The 23,120-nt window shown below is 32.1% G+C and overlaps 2 protein-coding genes across 2 annotated transcripts; both read left to right on the forward strand.

The window, feature by feature from the left end:
• The first annotated feature begins 530 nt into the window (after positions 1 to 530).
• LOC124535676 (homeobox protein Nkx-2.2-like) lies at positions 531 to 14,462 on the forward strand. The gene is made up of 3 exons (XM_047111978.1): positions 531 to 878; positions 10,064 to 10,275; positions 12,771 to 14,462. The coding sequence occupies exons 1-3, from the start codon at positions 727 to 729 to the stop codon at positions 13,364 to 13,366; spliced, it is 960 nt and encodes a 319-aa protein (XP_046967934.1). The 5' UTR covers positions 531 to 726; the 3' UTR covers positions 13,367 to 14,462.
• A 4,945-nt stretch (positions 14,463 to 19,407) lies between these two features.
• LOC124535890 lies at positions 19,408 to 22,920 on the forward strand. The gene is made up of 2 exons (XM_047112291.1): positions 19,408 to 19,803; positions 20,198 to 22,920. Exon 2 carries the CDS (start codon positions 20,905 to 20,907, stop codon positions 22,918 to 22,920), a length of 2,016 nt encoding a protein of 671 aa, XP_046968247.1. The 5' UTR covers positions 19,408 to 19,803; positions 20,198 to 20,904.
• Positions 22,921 to 23,120: the final 200 nt, after the last annotated feature.

Below are 23,120 nucleotides of genomic sequence, written 5' to 3' on the forward strand. Positions count from 1 at the left end.
TCAGTATATTATACTTACAAATCTCTACAATAATATAACACAAATGAAAAATTCTCATGAGTACATAGAATATTTTGAGATTCCATAAAAAATATAAGTTTAAGCTTAATCGCGAAGCTTTTTATAAAATATTATTTTCATTTTTGTTTAAATTTCAGTCAGATCTATTCATAAAAACATTGTGGCTTATTTTTAATATTTGTACCTAATCAATGCATTTGGAACTTGAAAGAAATAATAATTTTAGAAATCATAAATATTACGTACGTAGAAAATTTAATTCAAAGCACTTTATCATAATTCTACTTAACACGACAACCTGTCATTCCAGGATTTTATAACATCGGCGACAACTGCACGTTTTACCATCTGAAGGTAAGGCAGAGATAAAGGTATCTGCTATGATATTGGCGTCGGTGCGAGTTGTCGCTTTATAAAAGTCCCGTATCGTTGGGGAAAGCTGCTAGATATGATAACGATATAATTTTATTGATAACGCTCGGTGAGGCATCGATCAGTCGATATGATCGCTTGCTGTTTGTCGTACGGAATTGACCGTTCAATAAATAATAATTAAACTTTACACATCTTATCGACAGAGATTTAAGGCAGTAAATGGATTATGTTCTTTCGTCGGTACTGATTAATGTTCTATTCAAGTATTAAAGTTAATTAGACATTTGTTCACGATTGCGTTGCGTTGTGTATCGTGGTGATTAGTATATAATGAGAATGATGGGTGACGGAGAGATGGGTTACGGAGACTACTACAACTACGACAACAACTGGTCTATCATTCCTGCGGACTATGGTGCTGATCCGAACGGCCAGTACAGACAACCTCAGTTCGAAGAAGATTATCGTTATGGCACTTATGCGTAAGTAATTAATATATCCTACAGTTTGTGAAAGTTTAGTAAATCCATGTGTTCAAAAGGTTTTGGCAAGTCTTTCGTAGGTCATTTTTAAGTATCGTTTTCATATCGTCTCAGCAGTTAACACAATATCCCCATTGTTATTGATAGATGTTAAAATCTTATATGTAACATATATGTTGTGAGGAAACATTATGCAAAACCCTAATATGTTATTTCATAAACGGCAATGGTAATAGCGTTAATTTCTATCTAGTCAAATTGATTCTCAATCCCTGGTGAAGTTTGTCCACGATTGCATATGACAATGTAACATATAATAAAAAAAATACATTGAAATATGTTTATTGATATAAATCACGAATATAATATTTAATATTAAAAAAAAGGTATATAGTATTATTAATTCCAATTTTTAATTAAAAATGTATTATTTTACGTGACACTGGGCTATCAGTTACTGGAAAATGTGACAATCTTAGAAATGCCATATAAATAGGTCGCTATTGTACCTGAGTGCATGGAAATTGACTATAAGCGCGGCGTATAACTTTATTGCACACAATGCTTCACTTTATATTACAGTATAATATTGAAATAAAAAATATCGAATTTGTCTTTTTGACTGTGAATAAATAAAAGGCTACGATAAATCAATAGTACCCATTGAATATAGGATTTTTTTAAGCATGTCTTGTCTTGCTACTAATACAATGATAAAAGACAATTATTATTATTATAGTCATGACTCTATCATTTCATAGGAAGTATGAATCATATGTATGGTAAGCTGTTTGATAAAGAATAATTTATTTGATTGAAAAATATGATCAAATTAAGAAAGTTGGGAATTTTCTTCTAAATAAACTTTTTATAGACAGTAATTCACTATGTTTATACATTATATAGTAAGTAAAAAACGGAACTTTTAAAAAAAAAATGTTTCGCATGGTTGGCGTTCCTTGCGTGTTCTACACCAATCGTTCCAGTGGCAGTGAATCGCAGTGAGTACCATCGAACTCGTAATCCGTCAGCTGTGTCTTCTCCCATGCCTTCGTGGAGCCCTTAATTGGTTTGGAAGCCCTCTTCGCGGCTTGTCGTGCTTGCGATCGTTTAGGCCCAATACGCCTAACCAGATTGCCATAACGAAATATTCGTGAAATCTCATCGACTTTTACTCTCGCTTGCCGTAGTAAAGTTTTCGTTATTGGGAAACTTTGTACATCGTAAATTTTCCATAAGTAGAATAGGTGCTGACGGACGAATATTATGTATGATGTGTTTTTGTCACGAATGCTGGAAGTAATTCGTTTCATTACGTTTTTGTTGGCTAGAAGCCCCAGTAGCCTTGATTTAGTAGGCTTCGTTGTTTGTAATTGAGGCATTACGTACGTAAATTGTCATGTAATTTGTTTCGTCAGGCGGTACTGTAGCAAAGAGGTAATGACAGTCTGGTCATAGGGTAGTTTTTTCTCGCGATAAACGGCGCTTGGTACGAATCGCGCGGGGGGACCGGTACAATATAATATACCGTCTAAACTTTTACACAAATTACTTTCCTATCGTGTCGGCTATCAGCCCCTATTATTTTATCATTACCATTGCAAATATGAAATGATCGTCTCTTTGAATTTAGCTCCTAATGCTAGGTTTTGATATTTATGTAATATATTATATAGTTAATAGATTTATTTCATTATTTACCGTCGTACATTTTTTATTCTAATATATCATAATCTAATAAATAATTATTACAGAACAATAGATAATCAAGGGCAAACAGATATTTGTTAAGCACCTGGCCTAATAAACTCATTTCAACGGTACATACTTATTAACGTATTTTATATCGTACTTGCGACCCGCCCCGGCTTCGTTTCGCTCAATGCTGTTACAGAATAAACTACAGAATGTCTAACTGACTTTTCTGAAGACCTTTATAATGTGTACAATTATGTTATTTTGATATATCTCGTTGGGTTTGCCATTTGAGCACAAAAACGTGATGATTTACAAAATCACTTTAAAAACCTCTAAAGTTTTCGGTGTTTCTCTACTATATTGTGCATGTATTATAAATATAAACCTTTCTCTTGAATCAATGTTTGTATGTATTAGAATAAACCGCATTAAATACCGTTGTATAATTCTAAAGATCTAAGCATACATAGGGCCAGACAGCGGTAATCTTCTTTGTATTATACTATGGAATGATGACTAAAGATTATTTAAGTAATTGGTATAATAAAAAAAAAAAGTATGGAAAATATAATATCGATAATGATGACGTGAAACGACTACCGATTACGGCCACGACGGTCAATCTTAGGGAGACCAGTCTTTTCCATAGAACATACCTTTTATAGTGATCCTGTATGTGCGCAAACACGGACGCAAATCCTACTGTAAATATATATATGTATATTGTATGTATATGTGCTTTATAATTTGTAAAGCAGTGTGTTAATGTTAGAACTTTAATAGATATACGCATTCTCCTATCGTATAACATTTTATGACTTACAAATTATCTCCAACCTTATAATTATTTTCATAATCATAGTTATTGTTGAAACAAGTAATTTTATTCAGTATTTTTGGATATGTAAAAATAACGTGATCCATCGTATTGTTTTTATTTGCCAATTGTTAATATACATATGTATTTAATATGTATATTAACAATTGGCTTTATAATAAGGGTCAACGTAGTCATATTCAATTGTTTAACTTTTATAGGACTAAGACTTTTCTTAAATGCCACTAAAGCAATTCGAAGCCTTCCAACATATACAACATATCTGTGTGGGTAGTTACTTTCCATCCCCTGACAGTTTGTCACCAATGCTATTAAAAAAACCTTTATAGTTTTTTATGTGTACGTAGCTATTTTATAATAAATATTACAATGTATCGGGGCAAAATATTAATTTAATTCAATCAATATAATTTATAAGGATTAGTTGGTATACAAATAAAATTGTACATATATTCAAAATGAACAATGTAGCAAATCCTATAAGATTTAGAAATATATCTTTCTATTAGTTCACTTCAACGTTTTCGTGAGTCAATTTCATCAGTTTGGTAAGCTAATTTGCATTGAAATTGGCTCGAACACTCAGTATTATTTTTCGTGTAGTTTGTTTTATGTCTAGCGTTTTAGAATTGTATGTCGCATTTAGATATTGGTATTTGAAGAAATCAGTTTTCACTCAAATTTGTTTGTTCGTGTCTCACATTTTGACTTTGATAATTTTGTAGAAACATGTCTTAGTACTTAAAGTAAAAACGTAACAGCCTGTAAATTTCCCACTGCTGGGCTAAGGCCTAGTCTTTCATTAAGGACAGGGTTTGGAACATATTCCATTACGCTGTTCCAATGCGAGTTGATGGAATGCACATGTGGCAGCATTTTCATAAAATTTGACACGTGCAGGTTTCCTTTACGATGTTTTCCTTCACCGAGCACGAGATGAATTGTAAACACAAATTAAGCACATATATATATATATATATATATATATATATATATAGTGGTTTGAACACGAAATCATCGTTTAAGATGCATGCATTCTAACCACTGGACCATCTCAGCTCTCTAAGTATACATCTTACATATACATATTAATTATGTTACAAGTGAATTAGTTGATGTGCCTTTTCAATTTATGGTCTTGGTAGTAAGATCAAATAAAATGGATTTTTTAATTCCGCATCAAATACTTACCTAATCTAACTCTTTTCTTTTCATTAACTTCAAGTAATGCAAATCGCCCCTTATTTGGAGTATTTTTACTGTAAACTATAACTGTAGAATTAATTTGCAGAGATCTACTGTATCTATTCATTGAAGTGACAGTTGCTAAAAGGAATTTCTTATAATTTGTTGGGAAGACATACACAGGAGAAATAGAGGTAATGCCATAGATATATCAAGTCTTGAATCGTGAGCACATTGATTATCAAAAAAACTATGCACATAATAACTTGACTATTTCTTTATTTATTTAAAGACTAGACATGTTTGTGATATTAACATAGAATAAATAGGAAATACTTAAAATAATACTCCTATTTATTATGATAAGGACAAATATCGTGTGATAAATCAATAGAGGAATTTTTTTTTACTTTTTATTAATAAAATTAATTTATTTTTAGATACGAATATAACGATACCTTAGTGTAAAAATTTTCGAAACTTTTTAATATGCTTTAGTCTTGGTCTCCAATTGCTTTAAAGATATATATTCTATTCTTTACTGTACTAAAAAAAATAGATTTATATACTATATCTTAAAGTAATATGTCTATGCTGACACTACACCACTGATTGTAGGTATATGATAGCAAGCTAACTGAGCTATATTGTGATTTTTGCATATAAATCAGAAAAAACCAGCCACCGTCTCGTTATAATATTACTATGATTTAGAATACCAAAATTTAATAACAACATTTAAGATACACAGTTATACGAGTATATTCGATGATCGTAGAAATGTAGCAGAGGGCGCGAACACCTGCCGCCCTCCCCTTACAAATCTGGCCCTCGCAGCTTACCTAAGTACAGTATAGGCAAAATTTACATGCTGCGTCGTGGTATATTTTTTGTTTTGCTTTAGTCATGAGTATAAGTAAACGATAACGTATAAAAATGAGAAACATAAAATGAGTAAGCTAATTTTAAGTATTATGTCCTAAATGAATGATATTTTTTTAAATATCTTAAATGAATTTTATCTCTCGTTTATATATAACTAGAAGTCGCCGACGGCTTCACTGTTATGTGTTAAGCAAAAATAATAGTCTATATCCTTTCTTAGAGTTCATATACGCTTAATACTACATTTCATAAAATTATGTCCAGCGGTTTGGTCGTAAAAGCGACCGACATATTTACTTTCACATTTATAATTAGTAATTACTAATTACTAATAAATACAAAGAGTAACAATTTAATAAAATATATATACATATTATTTTTATATCATGATTTTTTAGGACATAATTTTTTAACATTAACATATGTTATCTAATTCTTACGCATATACTTTACAAAAGCAAAACGTCGATTATAAAACGATGGGTAGATATTTTAAAAACTCATTCTCAATAAGTCAATTAAACATTTTACATCGGTGCGCTGCACGCCACTTAGGGGTTGGTTCCTAATATGAATAATTGCCCTTTGTTATTGTTGCCCTTTAACGCATCGGATACTTTAAGCGCATCACTTTTACAATCACTGTGATATTTGAAAGTCAATTTGAAATTGTTAATAGTCAGTTTTCCAACCCGAAAGAATTACAAAAATGTTGAAATTATATTCCACCTTTAAAGAAAATTATAAAACTGACTTTTATTGATTCAATTTGGAAAAAACGCCGAAAGCGATCGATGTAAATAAAAGGTATATAAATTCAATTTAAAAAGTTTTTGTCAGTTCTTGTCATGTCTGTCGTCTAAGGTTTTTTTGAATCGGTAGATATATATAATTAAGGTACCTTATTGAATAAAGATTTTAATATTTAAAAACAAAAGCTTTTTATAAAAATTGTCTTGAGTATTATGTTTTTGCAATCAGTAAAGTATTCTTAATAATTTTCGAAGACAATTTCTGGATACAATGAGAAATTGTAGCATATGGAACGGATTATAAACACCTGGACTAGAACGAACTCTCAAAACCTTTAAATGGCACTTAAACAATAAGGGCATTTAAGACTTTTGTGGTTATGAGATAAGGGTAGGGTGAGCTGAAGTGAAATCGTCTTTGAGTAATTTATTCGTATATATTGTGTCATTTCATTAGCAATTATATTCTTTTGTCAAAATAAAATCACTGAAAACATCACTACAAGTGTGCGGTGATCAATAAAACCTATCTACTAATATAAAAACGAATGCAAGATTTTATTAGTATGAATACTTAAAACAAAATTTGTACCCGAACGGATCATCAAAATCGAATAAAATGAATTTCGTAAATGTGGTTAAAAATGTCATAATTAAAATTTAATTGAATAGATAATATGTGGGCTTCTCAACTGGTACTACATAATACAATAAAATAATTAATTCGGTTGACAATAGTTTTTAAATGAATTTAACATTTGAAGTATACTTAATAAAAGTAAAATGTCATATGTTTTTATTGTATAACTTTCTTGTTTATAGACAACTAATCATCTTTACCTATACTATTTAATTTAACAAATATTTACAATTAATAAATCTAAGTAAGTCTTAAAAATCTAGTTTTCTTACCAAGTTGTAGCTACTTCAAAATTGCAGTTATTTAGCAGAATTGGACGTAAATATTCTTTTGCATTGTTTAAGTTAATTATTTGTTGCACACCTGCGACTGCTAATCCCTTCGGATAAACGATTACTACCATACTGATAAAAAACAGATGCTTGAGAAATTTCAATAAAGGAGTTGTGTCGTGTTGTACTTAAGGATAAGTTGAATAATCAAAATAATTTTTTTTTTATTAATTTGAATAAATCATACTATTTTAAAATATTAGCTTTATTAATTTGGTAAATAGAATATAATATTGTATTCTTGTAATGTAATTTTATTCTAATATATCGAGAATATTTTTCAATATTTTCAGAAATACCTAATTCTTATACTAATGGAAATTGGAATCCATTATACTAAAAAACCCCCTTAAATAATGTCATTAGAAACCTATTTGGATGTTATCAGCTTCATAAAAAATCGAAATAGATACTAGCTTCTCGTTGATGACAAAATTTGGATACGGTATAAACTTACCGCGCGTTGGTACCATTACAAGTCAAGAATATTAAATCAAAAATATATTAATGTATACAAATATAAAAGTCCAATTTATAAGTTAAAAATCGATAAAAGTCATTAAAGTCAGATGTATCTTTAATTTGATATGTATATCTATTTTCCCATTGAGAAATAATTTTTACATCGTTAGTAACTCAACGGGTCGAATTGTCGTAAATTAGTAAAATATAAACAATAACAAAAACTAGAACAGTCAGGAGATGAAACAATGCGTCAGCGCACACGTGCAAGTCATAAACTGATAAATGCAGGTTTTGTACCTGTTCATGGAACTCCATCGTATTTTGTATTGTTTTTCGAGAGGCATTGTGCTAAGCCTTAGCACATGTGCAACTTTACGTCGGGACTGAAAGATAGACTCGTTATATTCTCGTCTGTTTAAATACCTGCGATTTTTCAATTTTTTTTTTAAATTAAAATTGTGTACGTTTATTTAACATAAGCCCCAAATTTAATAAAAAAATTGACAATACTTAAATGTTAGGTAATAAATAGGCAGTGTATAAATACGTTCCCATCACATTGTACCAGAAAGAGCTCAAAAAAATCACCATGAGCTTACATCGAGTTATTAAAAACACTCTAAATGAATATCGTTATCCGGGCATTTAGAGCGGCGTCCATAACGAACCCGGCTCAACAATGGGCTTAACGCGCGCACTCATTACAAAAGCAACATAACGTAACGCTACGTCGAAAGCTCCTCTATTCAAAAGTATACTCCAGTTTTTTTGTTGGGAAGGCTTCGGGAGCGATGCGATTGGTTTGTTTACGACCCGCCCAGTCTAACGACTGCTGCCATTGGCCGAGGTCTGTGGAGCACCCTCAAACTGAGCTGAGTAGGCTGTCGAAGTACGAGGGCGGTGCGGGGTGTTCTTCACCCCGAGGGCCACTCGAGGGTTGTTTAGTACGAGCGCAGCGTCGCGAGACGCAGCACGTATTCACGCGGGTGTTTCGTGTTAGTTTCCAAGATTATTCCGAAGGCGACTTCTCCCGGTCGGGAGATGAAGTGTGAGGAGGGTGAAAGTGCGCGTTCGCCGCCGCCGTTGTTGCCGCCGGCGTCCTTGTTAGCATGGAGCCCTATTTTGCTGCCGCCGTGGGGACCTGCTTTCTTACCAGCTCTTTATCCGGCTGCTTTTCGTTCCGCTTTCCCGGGGTAAGGGTTGACCTGCGATTTTATTTGTGCCATATTTTTGATAATGTGCATATGTACCGAGCTATACATATGTACCGCTAAATAGTTATTTTATATTAATTACTTTAGGATTTATATCTCACAGAAACCATAAAAGCTATTTTTTTCTGTGTGTGTTTCTAATTATTGAGAGTAGTTTTAGCAACATTCAGTCATATTTAGAAATTAATTATTTCATTGTGATAGCCGATGAAATTGAAACTCTTACGGAATGATTGTTATAATTATTCGAACCATCATATGTGACAGTTTTCTTGCATCCTAGTGAGAGCTTGTTAATAGTTATGTTTACAACCTGCTAAGGGCCGCCGCCGCCCGCTTATATAGTCGTTCATTCATAACGTCACGTACAACCCTGGAACATTTCACAGCTACATGTAATTCTGATTTTTTAATAGACAGAGTCTCTTTAGACCTTTTTGAGTATTCGTCGATCTTTTATTTGGGTCACGTTTTCTGGAGAGGTTCTCACTTAACAAAGTACTGTCATCAATTCATGATGGAACTTGTGTGTTTCTTTTCAATTACGCGCCCTTGAGTCGTTTTTGTCATTTGTAAAGATAATATTTGTTAATCGATTTACGTTCTTGGAATATATGTATGGTATTGAATACGCGTCTTTTTAGAAAGAACTTTCTCGTGATTTCTTTATTATAGACATTTTTCTTTATAGTTGACAATTTTTGGGCCAACTTATACTGCTACCAACTGAACAACCCTTTGCAATCAGATTGGTTATTCTTGTAGAATGTTGAGGTGTTCATAGGTCCTATAATATTGATTCATTATTTTTATAAAAATAGCCATTGTCGACTCACTGCAATCACGAGATAAGAAATGCTGGTTGACGAGTCTATTGCAATGTGCCGGAAACAAACAATTACAATTACATTAGATCATTTTTATTTACGTAAATCACACCTTACTAATATACTATACGATGCAATAAAATAAATATATTATCTTTTAGAACTAACGCGTTTAAGTCTTTGTTGAGCGTAATTAGCATATAATCGTAGTCAACTATTTACGTGTGTGTTAAACAAATGGACTGCACAGTATATCTGAATATTACGATTTTGATGAGATTAGAATAGCTATGCTACATAAATTTTAAAATAAATATTTCGATTATTAAAAATATTAATATTGTTACAGGTTACTTGATAGTATGAAGATGCCGGGTCAACGGCCGGGATTTCAAATTTCTGATATTCTGGGCCTAAATGAAGCTAAAGGCTTAGAAGCGCCTGCGCAGGGCAGCTTGAGCTCGCTCGAGTTGCCGCCCTACGCGCCGCCTCAGCATTATTCGCATGAACTATTAAGACATCATCAACCTTGGCTTTCTTTGGATCAACACGATGGAACCGGTAAGCAAAATACCCAGTAATCATGTTTAATAAAAATTTTAAAATAGATTAGTATTATGAAATGTTTTGATAAGTTGTGTTACAACCGTAACTTTATATGGAAATTTTCAATTTGCATTTTGGATTAAAAACGTATCTTCTGGTGATGATGATTTCCCTACATTTAATCTTTAGTCACAATTTTAATAGCCCTTTCTCATGTCTGTAATCGATCGGATTGATTTCAAGTTACTCTTGTGAGTGTATTGACAGTGCTTTCTATGAAGAGCAACTTTAGATAATGATGCTCAGCGTGAGTTTATGACAGCTTTTCACTAAATAAGTGCGGTACTATCACACGAAATAACTCTTCAAGTGTAGCTCTTGTAATATTTTTTACAAACATTTTGTAGTAAGTATTAGTACTATCGGCGTATAGTAATATCGGCGCAGTTTTTGTTGTAGTTATAGATACAACTTCTGTTGATTTTCGAATATGATTATTATTCTGGCAAATTTTTAGTTATATCTAAAGTATGCTGCTTTGTTCACAATTAAGAATGTAAATGTTATAAAGATAACAAGGGCATTATTTTGCTATTAAGAAATTTATTTCGATGCAGAGAGAACGAATATTATTTTCATTTATCAGGAATGTTTATCATTACTGTAATTCTCTCACATATCACGCTTAACTATAAAGGAAAAATATTTTAACTTGTCTTTACGAAATGACATATTTATCCAAAGATAATAGATAAAATGTGATATTATGTTGAATGTTATTTGTGTTACATAGGAAAAATCCATCAACAATTCGCTGCGTGTGTACAAAATACTTTATTTAAAAAGCAATTTCAACTTCAACGGTGGTATAAAGTTACCAAATACATATTTAGCGATAAAACTTCAATTTGGATATCTTCAAATTTATCACTCTCGATGAAGACAAGTACCTAGACGAATTATCATACACAAATATATTGACCCACTCGAATGTAATAGGTGTTCGGTAGTCGGCGTCGAGAGGGCGAGATTATTTTTTGAAATGCTCCTCCAATCGAGTGCCTTCAGCCGCTAATCTGCGGTTGTCATTAATTATGTTTATCGCTTATCTAATATTTCGGCACTCGTTGATATATTTGATTGCTTGTTCAAAAGTACTAATCCCACGTGTCGTGATTAAACAATCCAAATAAAACCGGTAATTGGCTCGCGAGTCAAATTGTATAACACCTTTTTGGTCATTGTTTTTCCAGTTTTATCTAATGAATTATCTTTTAAAAAACATATAGATAAGAAATCCATGTTTTACATTTCATGCCCAATTTATTATAAATAGCTTCTGAACTTATTTCAAATCAGATTTAATTATGAGAAGTCCGTTAAGACATTGACTATATTACATATAAATTGTATAGGTTGGTATTCATCATTGTTAATTATTTTCTAGATAAGTATTTTATTTTTTAATGACCTAAGAAGTATCCTTTTTAGAAGTAGGTTGTTTTTATTTTAAGGTAGTTGTTATATATATAGCAAATGTGATAGTTTTATCGAATTTCGTTTAAAATAGGGAGCATGATGTCACGCCCTTAGATCGGGGGCTAACCGATTGTTTAACTTTAGAGGGGTGCGATGCGGAACGAATTTGTCACCAATAGAGAATTGGGAGGCAGCTGGCTATCAATTACAGTGTTTGCGGCTGTTAGGGATGCTATTTGTTCATTATTTGATGATAGTTATAGATTCCATTGTTGTCCCGCTAATGGTTGTTGGTTAGTGAAGAGATACACTCCTCGTATAAATCTTCTATAGTTTTAATTCGTTCAAACTAGACACTAGGCAAAATGCAACAAGAATAGAAATATGCGATTACTATATAGTGTTTTTAGGTAGTTATATTATTTATATATTGCAGAATATTAAAGTATTGTTATGGTGTTTATTTTATAAAACTATATGAGCTTATTTTTTTTATATAAATTGCTTCCTATATATCCTATGATACACAATAAAGTAGTACCTATTATCTCTGCGACATTCGCTTAGCACTATAGACGTTCTCAGAACAATAGTACAGCTGCCGATGGGTGGGTGTCTCCCCGCTCTCCCCACCGTTACCACGCCCAGCCTCCTCCCGCCTCCTGACACATCCGTGTGAAACTGTGTCCAATATGTAAGGGGAAAATGGAGAACAAATGAACAATGCTTTATTTGCGGTGATTTTTTCATGTCCCATTATTCTTTTGCGAACGTTCTCTAGTTGGAGTTAAATAGAGCGACCCTAACAGATTAAGTGGAGATTTAGATGCGAATAACATTGAATATGATTCGAAATACAAGTATCTGAAATGTGTAACAGTTAATAAAACTGATTGAAGCTTACCATACTATTAAACAGAGCTTAAATATAAAATACACACATTACATTTCTAGATAGGTTCTACATTACATTTTTATATTTCAAATGTTTAATATGATTATGTATTACAATTGTTTTTTTTTTGTTATAGGTATTATTGGTCAACAGGCGAGTCCGGATAGTACGTCTCGTGCATCTGAGCTCTCTTATGTAGGACCGGCGGCATCTTCTCCGACTGTTGTTGACACTCGTCACGATCAAGACCACGATCACGACCACGACCATAGCTTAGAACACGACGACGACAACGATCATGATCAACCACCAACAGGTAACGATTCCGGTCTCTCGCACAAGAAACGCAAACGTCGTGTATTGTTCTCTAAGGCCCAAACATATGAATTGGAAAGACGGTTCCGGCAACAGAGATATCTATCCGCTCCAGAAAGAGAACATTTAGCGAGTTTAATACGTTTAACGCCGACGCAGGTGAAGATTTGGTTTCAAAACCACAGATACAAAACGAAACGGGCCGTTCAAGAAAAAGGTTCGCATGATTTAAACGTCGGTGGTTTGAATTCACCCAGACGTGTAGCTGTTCCGGTACTCGTCAAGGATGGTAGACCGTGCATCGGAAAGCCGGATGGGCTCCCTCCACTTGGGATGTCTCTTCCCCCATATCAGCCGATGCATCATCAGCCTCCTGTCACGGGGCACGGTCCTCAGCCAAGTGGCTGCTGGTGGTGAATACGTTTATAATTACAAAGTGGTTAACTAGTCGTTTTAGCCGTTTGCGAAGGCTTTGCAATATTTAAAGACCGGTTATGCTTAAAGCGATTTGCTCTTGTGAGTACATTTATGTATACGTGGAGATTCAGTATGTGCCAACGGCGTGCTTATCTATCTGACGCATGCAATCGGTTTACAGCAAACTGATAAGTGTGAAGGTAACATAGAAACAGAATATCGGCATTGGTCTCTTTAAATAATTTTGCAAATTCATCGCAACATTTATTTATTACATAAGTTTAAATGAATTGAGCGTAATTTTATTTTCGTTCTGAGCATATTCTGTATGCATAAATTTTGACTACCAGCTCGAATACTATTTGTGACACAATTTACTTTTAGTTGCTAAATGTAAGGTATTGGTTCCTATTTTATTATAATACCTTAAATTATTAAAAAATATTTAAAGGACTCCAGACATTAATACTTATGAGGAATTTCAAAAAAGATAATCATTTCACAAATATTTTAATCTTAGCCAAACGTTCTTTTCAAATAAAATGTTATATTTTAGTTAAGTAACAATGATTCAACTTCAAAGTTTTAACAGTTTTAAAGTAATTATTATAGTAGAATTCAATTTAATTCAGTCATAAATTGCATTATAGTGTTCATTTGTAAATTATTGTAAAAAGCAAGCAACAATTATTATCTAAGATATCATTATGAAAATGACCAGATTTTATCAGATTGCAATATTTAGACCTAAGGCTCAGTATTATCATAGTCGAATATGCCTAGTGGATAGTTATTTATGTATATTCCAAAAAAATATATTTATGAAATAATTTCGTAGTTTAAACATAGTGTAGATTTTAGAAAATGTATATTGTGTACATATTGATTTACGAAATATATTTGATAAAGAATAATATTTCTTTTTACCATACATGTAATTTTTTACATATATTTTATGTAATACTTATTTCATTTTTATACTTCATAAACATTCCAAGCAAAAATTTTATATAAGTGTGGTTCTCCAATACCCTGTTCAATGTATGAATTGTATAAATGTTTAAATACTAAGTATATAACTTATGTGAATATTAAATTGATTGATGATATAATTTATTTTTTCATTTATCCCACGATCAATGTTATATTTTTAATCTGATCATTTTAACTAAGTAGGTTTTGCTAAGGTATAATATCGTATAAATTAGCAAAATTCAGCATTGTGATCATTCTCATTTTAAAATCTTAATTTAACCGGCTAAAAGAAAGCAAGCCAGACACATATAAGGATCTTTTGATAAGGATAAATGTTTTGTATGAAATAATTTGAACCATACATACATACCAAAATAGTCTAAAATAATAGTTTTTTTTTGAAATCCGCAAAAGCGCTACCATTCTTCAAGAAAAATAAAGCGGGATCATGTACGATAAATTTTTGTAAGACTTAAGCTTAAATTTGACTTGGGTATTTCAGAAGGTACAAATTCCGACGGAATTTACGAAAATCATTCATTGAACTTACAGTCGATATAAATGGGAAACACAATTTATCAATTGTGTTGTTGAACTTAATTTGTAAATATATCGTATCATTAAGCATATAAAAAGATTATTTTTGAATAATGAATAATGATTCTAAATTGTGACGCTTGTACGATATAATTGGTATTAGTTAAGGTACAAAAATATATATTATAAATTAAATTATATTATACATTTATACATCAATGGGACAGTTCGACACGACCAGAGATCTTCATCACTGTCATCTCTACATGGTTATGGATTCATTGAGGCGCACCAAACACAACATTGAAACTACGCGATTCTATATTTTTTAATTGGCTTAACGATGCATAAATAAAACATAAATTTTTGTACATCATCAGCCCGCTTTTGTCCACTGCTGGACAATAGCCTCTCCAAGTGCACGCCACTGTGGTCTTTCTCCGGCTACTCGCAACCAGCTCCTGCCTGCCGCCTTGCGTATATCGTAACTCCACCATGCCTGAGGACGGTGGAGTCAATATATATACATAGAGGTATCTATGCAGCGTCCGAGAAATAACTATTGTAGAACAACTGATTACAATCGAGATCATTCAAAATAATTCTTAAAATTGTCAATGTTTCGTGTATTTAATGCATATCACTTGATGACACTCATCAGTATTTAAGCATTGTGGCTATTTATTCTTTGAATATATCAAATCAAATCAAAATAAACTTTATTCAAGTAGGCTTTTACAAGCACTTTTGAATCGTCATTTTACAACCAAGTGAAGCTACCATACTATAAATCTCTTAACATGAAACGGCAGGACAGCTAATATGGAAATATTATATAATAATAGAGGAAATACATTGAAGTTTATTACTAATGTAATATTGATCTACGCTTTGATCGAGGTATTACAAACTTACTATGCGTTCATTCGGTAGCTACAATTTGTTTTATTAAAATATTTAGCTTCCGAAATTTTGCGCATTAAGAATCACTTAATTAATTCGTTAATTACTTAACTATATAAGAAGTTAATCTAAATATTTGTGATCAAGACTTGCATAGCTCATATTGTGTTTTAATATCATGATTAAATTCAATATGAATCAGTTGAGTGAGATGCATTATTATACTAAGATGTATACCGAATAAAAATGAATAATTTTTAATTAAATAATAAAGAGAGGTTATAGTATATAAATAAGACTGCTAGACAGGTGAGATACTCTAATATAAATATTTCTATTTGACTAAGTATAAGTAATAGATATTTATTATGTTAATCAGGATTTTCATACCTGAATAACATAATTGGTTGAAAATATGAAAAAGTTTATCACAAATATTAAACTAATTCAGATTTAATTTTCATCAATACACCTAAACATATTTGTTTAAAATAAAGTTACATAGGTCTGTTCTGCCACTTCTTTAGCATGGATTATTAAAAACTAAATGATTGCGCGTAGCAAATCCTACAGAGGTGTATGTGATATGTGAGTGACCATTGTTTACCCGTCAAATATTTGCGGCACCGTCATTTATCTAATCACGGCTGCCGATAGCTCGCGACCCGATTACTGACATACTTGTTACGATATGTTTTCTTTACACCTGCTCTATTTTGTTAAACGCTTACTTCTAGCTATATATGGTTATACACACACACAAACATACACTCTCTAATATACGAGTACATATTATATTCAAATTATTTATCATTTGTTTTTGTTTTAGTCATTACGTTATTTAAACGTCTATTTAAGAATGTACAAAATCAGTTTGTACTAGTGGGTCTTTCGCGAAACTTCGCGTTTATTCAAAACATTTTTTAGGACTTTCGTGCCGTTTTTCCTCTAAAATTAATTCTTTGTTAAATCGTAACAATTGAATAAATTGCAATCAAGAATCCTCTTTAATTTTCTGCACATCTACGGCTAAAATTCTTCACTTGAGACCATTACCATATCTTTATGTGAAGCAACTACAATCACTGGGAGAAATATCGGCCTACGCTATTAATATATAAGATTTTGGTATGCCCGTACAGCTCTGGCTATCTGCTTCGCATTGTTGGCTAACTGCTTCTCGTGCTGTCAACGACACACTATACAGAAGCAAACAACCCGCGCATCTTCAGACGCTCATAGAAATGCTGGTTTTATCGCTAACATTATTTACGGCAACATAGTTATAATGGACTTGATCAGTGATAGAAAATTAAACTATTTTGTAAAAATTCTCTATAACTGATATAACGTAACGATTCACTTAGCACCCGAAGCATAGGATGCTTTGTTTGCATCATAAATACATTGTAATGCATATTTACTTAGTATATTTAGATTGCGCTAGGCCGTCTGGTTAAGTCCCTACCAACCGCTCATCAGATATTCTACCGTCACATAACAATACTACTGAGCCGAGATGGCCCAGTGGTTAGAACGCGTGCATCTTAATCGATGTTCAAACCCAGGCAAGCACCACTATATATGTATATGTGCTTAATTTGTGTTTATAATTCATCTCGTGCTCGGCGTTGAAGGAAAACATTGTGAGGAAAGCTGCATGTGTCTAATTTCATCGAAATTCTGCGACATGTGCATTCCACCAAACCGCATTGGAACAGCGTGGTGGAATATGTCCCAAACCCTCTCCTTAATGGGAGAGGAGGCCTTAGTTACTTTACTTTACAACAATACAAAGGAATGTTGAGTTCCGTCTTAAAGGGTGATTGAGCGAGTTTAAACACAAGTAAAAGGGACATACAACTTTAATTAAAGAGATGTAGGATGATTAGTCAGTATTTTTTACAGTGTTAATGTTTATAGGATGTGATGAACAGCAACTAAATATCACCATATGACATATTTATACGTCCGAATTCCTGTGACATAGAATAACAATATGTATTTCAGCAATTTTCACAATGTTATTTCTTAGTACTTGAAACTAAAAGAGATTAAAATGAAAATTCTTCTAACTTTCAGTTAAGCAAGTAATATTGTTTCCAAACAACAATACAGCCGCTTACATCTTGGATAAAGCTTAAATAAAATATTCTTATTATTTTCTTGCATAAAAAAAAATTAAGTATTTTCGTATGACACAGCCTACCATGTATGTTTATTATTTCTAAGGATGAAAACAGTTGAACAGTATTTTTTTAAATGCGCGATACTATTTGAAAGGAGTGTACATTTCTGATAAATACCTACTTTAACAAAGAGCTAACGCCTCCGTGCATTGATTGAGTACACATCTCACAAAGAGATGTCGCCGTTTATTAAATAAATAATAACCCGAGTACAAAGGGATCGCCGTCGGTAGTTCGACAATAGGCAAACAAACTGAGAATTAATTTCGATGAATTCTCAAAACGCCTTCGATTCTGTCGCAGCAAAAGCCCAATAGAAAAGTGTCGAAGCGACGGTTAAGCCGATTAGCTCGATACACAACAAATACAACCTTTCGGGTCCTGACTGCTGATTTTGACACATGTGTGTTCGGTATTCACGCTAAGGATTTCAATGAGGACTTTTAAACTTTACAAATTGATGGCATCCTAATTGGCATCGCACATATGATATGACATTCGTTATAATATATATATATATATATATATATATATATATATATATATATATATATAAATATATATAAATTTAAACTATACGGCTATAATTCAAGAATGTTTTTTTTTTTTCTATTTTATATGCGTCATCGAAAATTATATGGGAAAATTATTTTTATTGTAAAATTACCCCCTTAGTCTTTCCCACCAATCATATAGAATATATTCGTTTATATCAACCAACCAATACTTTTTTCATCGTTATAATCTTGTTTAGAATATTTTTCATATTCATTCATCTTTTATTACATGAGCTTTAAATATATTCATTATTAAAATGTAAAACGATTTGCTAGATTTTTATATAATTATTATTAATTCAAGAAAAAAAAAGAAAAAATAAAGGGTGGCCAAATTGTAACTTGTGTTATACAAGCTATCTGCCGAAGCAGTTAACTGTTAAAATATCTCATTTCAATTTTAAAAGGCGTCATAAGTACTTATTATGGCAAATAGTTATAAATTAACTAGCGGAACCGCCGAAATTTGACCATAACATAATAAACCTAAAAAGCCGTAGAAGCAATAAATCAGCAGATTTATTCTAATAAGCTACATTTTTACTAAGTTAATAAATATAAATAAAAAGATCAAATATTCTTAAAGATTCTCATAAATTTTGTATAATATAAATAATCTTTAGAAATAATTTCAATGTTTTAGTAAAATTTATTTACAAGACGTACTTTTTGTGCAGTGTAGTATTATAATACCTGTATATTTTCGTTTACTTACATATACATCCGTAAAATACCCAACACAACATTTACAACTGGGTCAAAATCACCAAGGTGGAGAATTAGCTTTGCCAGGAAATAAATGTTAAAATTTAGTTTATTTAAGCAAATCGTTATTGTAAATATTACTTAACTCTGTTCATATTATCTGTGCATAATATTTTATACAGGAAAAGTAAAGCACATTCATTATTATTCTAACAATTACCAACAAAAAATCATTTCGGGAACGCGTCCTTAATAGCAATCTTCAGAAACTAACTTTGTAAATATTCATAAAGTAAAATAAAATGAAAAGTTTTTCTTACTTAATGGCCTACAATTGTATCTTATATCAATTATTTATTGTTGTTATTAAAGAAAGAAAACAAATTAAAGAAAATCAATTGAAAATATTGTGTCCGGCAAAGTAAGCGTCATTTCAGTGAACGCAACTTAAATTCTCGGTAAAATTTCAGTTTTTGAACGTAACCTTTAGTTGTCTATGGTACAGTGATGTGAACGATGTAAATAAACGGTGTGTCGAGAGAGTTTTCGCCAAAACAATTGAAAATAAGTGGTAAGTATCTTTCAATTCAATAAATTAGAGAGCGTACATCAATACGTCATCATACCGGGAATGCGTTTCTCAACTTGGAATATTAAAAAATATGTTTTGTAGTGTTTTAAAACAAATAGTAACCTCAAATATTTTACAATAACAAAGCCAAACATGATGTCAAAGATGGTTGCCATCTAAAAAGGGCGCGTTTATTTAAAAAAGTCATTTCGGGAACGGTCATTTCGGGACCGTTCCTGGACTTGACGGAACGTTCTCGAAATGATGATTACGTTCCCGAAATGACTTTTTTTGAATAAACGCGCCCTGTTATAACAATAGTTAATAGGTTAGTTAATTCAGTAGATGTTGTGCTAACATATTTTATAATATAGGTACGTTTAATCTTTTTTAGCAATATGGAGTCTCCTGTGGCTGGAAAAAATAAAAAACTTCCGAAAAAGCAAGTTAAAAAAAATAGTTCGGCTTACTTACGTCAAAGAGAGAAAGCAAATGCCAGAAAAAGGAAATTTTTAAATAAGATGACGGAGGAAGAGAGAGAAATAAAAAGAGCGAAGGATAGAGCGTATTATCAGAAAAAAAAAGCTGAAAAGAAAGTTAAAAATATTGATGAGATGACTGAGAGAGAAAAGCGAAAGCAGAGAAAAATTTGGAAAGAAGCTTCAAAAAAATACAGAGAAAAAAAGAAGGCAATATCGAGTATAGTAAACAATACTCCGCCTCATTCTGATGATGAATTAGCTGAAGCACGGTCTTTAGTAAGAAGAACAGTGGGAAGAAAAATTGTTCGGAAGGATAGAGCTAAAGCATACCGTATAATAAAAAAAACAAGAGAAAACAATTGCTAACATAAAACGTAAGTATGAAACTTTAAAGAAAAGACTTAGAAGAAAAGAAAAAAGGGAACAGGAAAAAGTTCAGATACCAACAACTCCTAACAGCAAAGTTGACGCATTGATTAAAAATGTCGACGTGCCTCCAGAAGTGCGCAAGAATCTGTTATTTAACGAAGTTCTGACTACACAATTAAAAGAAAAGGTCTGTACTTTAAGAAAAAATTCCAAAGAGAGGGAAGTCTTCCAAAAATGTGTTAGCGGTAACATGCTACGGAAATATAAGTTGCTTCATATGGCTAAGACTTTTTTGCCAAAAGAGAGAACTAGTACATCGATTCTGAAGTCTGATACTAAAATACGTGAGGTTGTTTTGACGGCGGAAGTTCGTGAAAAAGTAAAAGATTTCTTCCAAAGAGATGATGTCAGCAGGATGTGCCCAGGCAAGAGAGATTTTGTGAAGAGAAACGGTGTTAAGAAGCAAAAACGCCTCCTTTTATACACAGTTAAAGAACTGACGTCAAAATTCGTTCAAGAAACTGGAATAAATTTACCATATGCAACATTATTAAGAGCAAAACCGTTTTGGGTGGTAGCTCCAACATTCAGAGACAGAGAATCTTGTTTATGTGTCAAACACGAAAACTTCGAATTTAAACTGAACAAATTAAAAAACTTACAACAATTTGTTACTCACACGAGTGTAGAGAAAACCATCGAGGATTATAGTTGCGACATAACATCCTATGACTGCATGAATGGTATTTGTGATACTTGTAAAAATCCGAAGCTTGAGTCAGCTGATAATGCAGATTCTGTGACATATTTCCAATGGAAATCTGTTATTGAAGAAAAAATTGTAAAAGGCGAGAATAAGAAGTTCAAGATCACAAAAAAGGCTGCAATTTCAAGTACAGTGAATGAATTAAAAACGGCTTTTATTGAAGATATTCCAGTTATGAAAAAACATCTGTATGGCATTTATATTTATAACAAACTGAAAAAGGAGATGAAAGAAAATCTAACTGAAGAAGAGGTAATGATACAGATAGACTTTTCGGAGAATTATACCACTAAATACGCAAGTGAAATCCAGTCGACACATTTTGCAAAAAATCAATTGTCTATTCATACAGGTGTATATTATACACGCAACGTTGACAATGGTTTAAAATCCACATCTTTTGCTACCGTGAGTGAAAATTTGGATCATCAAGCCCATGCAGTATGGGCTCATATGATACCGATCCTACAAATAATATTGAAAAATAAACATATTAACACCATTCATATCTACTCTGATGGGCCAACGTCACAATACCGTAACCGAACTAACATACATCTCTGGCTACAAACATTAATAAAGGAATTCCAACAGATAACAAAAGCTACTTGGACATACAGTGAACCTGGCCATGGCAAAGGACCCATGGATGGCGTAGGTGGTACTCTTAAAAGGACTGCCGATAAGCGTGTGTTAATGGGACACGATATTAAAACATCCTCAGACTTAGTGGATTTGTTTAAGGAGTCTACTATACTGGTAAAAGAGATTCCTCATGATGACATTTCTACAGCAAAAGACTTGGTTCCGAAAATCATAGATGCCATACCAGGTATCATGAATATTACAAAAAATACATGGCAAAGAGGACCGGAAGTTACGATTAAAACATACCGACACGACCGTTTTGAAAAGCAACTAAGAATATCAGTATTATCTGGAAGTTTATATCCGAACTCTGAACCAAAAGACAAGGGAATACCTTCAAATAAGTCTCCAGAACTAAAAGAGCCAATAGATACAATTAATTTACAAGATTTGCTGCAATTGAAGAAAAGGAGCATTTACAACACCATTTACTCATCATCATCCGATGATGAGGAAGATTTAATGTCGATTTCTCTTCGTCAGCAGATTGCGCAAAAATCAATTACTGTTGAAGCTAGTACATCTTACAATCAAGACAAGGAAAACCTACACCCAAATTTAATATCCCCTGGAACCTTTGTTTTAGTTAAAGTACCTACACAAAAGAAAGCTCTAAATTACAGATATGTTGCCATCTGTAAGACAGGTGTTGAAGATGATGGAGAAATTCTAGTTACGTTCTTGAATTCGGTTTGTAATAATGCAAAAAAATTTAAACTAGATCCGAGTGATTTATCCTACGTTGCATTTGAGCAAATAATAAGTATTATTTCGACGCCATTTCTGAGAAAAGAAAATAATAGAGAGTATTATTACTTTGATACTGATATTGATGTTTATGAAAAATTCTAATGTTTGTTTCTTTTCATTTTATATATTTTATATTCTTGTGTTTATTTAATATTAGAATGCTTGTTTTGATTTAAAGTTTATTTAATATTAACTACGAAAAAGTATAATGTTTAGGTGGTTTGATTAATACCATCATAATAAAAGTTTAATATGATTACTAAGAATATCTAATCGGCTGTGAACAGCAAATTACAAGACTG

Source organism: Vanessa cardui, chromosome 15 (assembly GCF_905220365.1).
Source record: "Vanessa cardui chromosome 15, ilVanCard2.1, whole genome shotgun sequence".
Lineage (NCBI taxonomy): Eukaryota > Metazoa > Arthropoda > Insecta > Lepidoptera > Nymphalidae > Vanessa > Vanessa cardui.

Coding starts and splice junctions, on each gene's coding strand:
- LOC124535676 (XM_047111978.1), top strand. CDS start 727: ATGAGAATGATGGGTGACGGAGAGATGGGTTACGGAGACTACTACAAC. Junction 879..10,063: donor TATCGTTATGGCACTTATGC/GTAAGTAATTAA, acceptor ATATTGTTACAG/GTTACTTGATAGTATGAAGA. Junction 10,276..12,770: donor GGATCAACACGATGGAACCG/GTAAGCAAAATA, acceptor TTTTTGTTATAG/GTATTATTGGTCAACAGGCG.
- LOC124535890 (XM_047112291.1), top strand. CDS start 20,905: ATGCTACGGAAATATAAGTTGCTTCATATGGCTAAGACTTTTTTGCCA.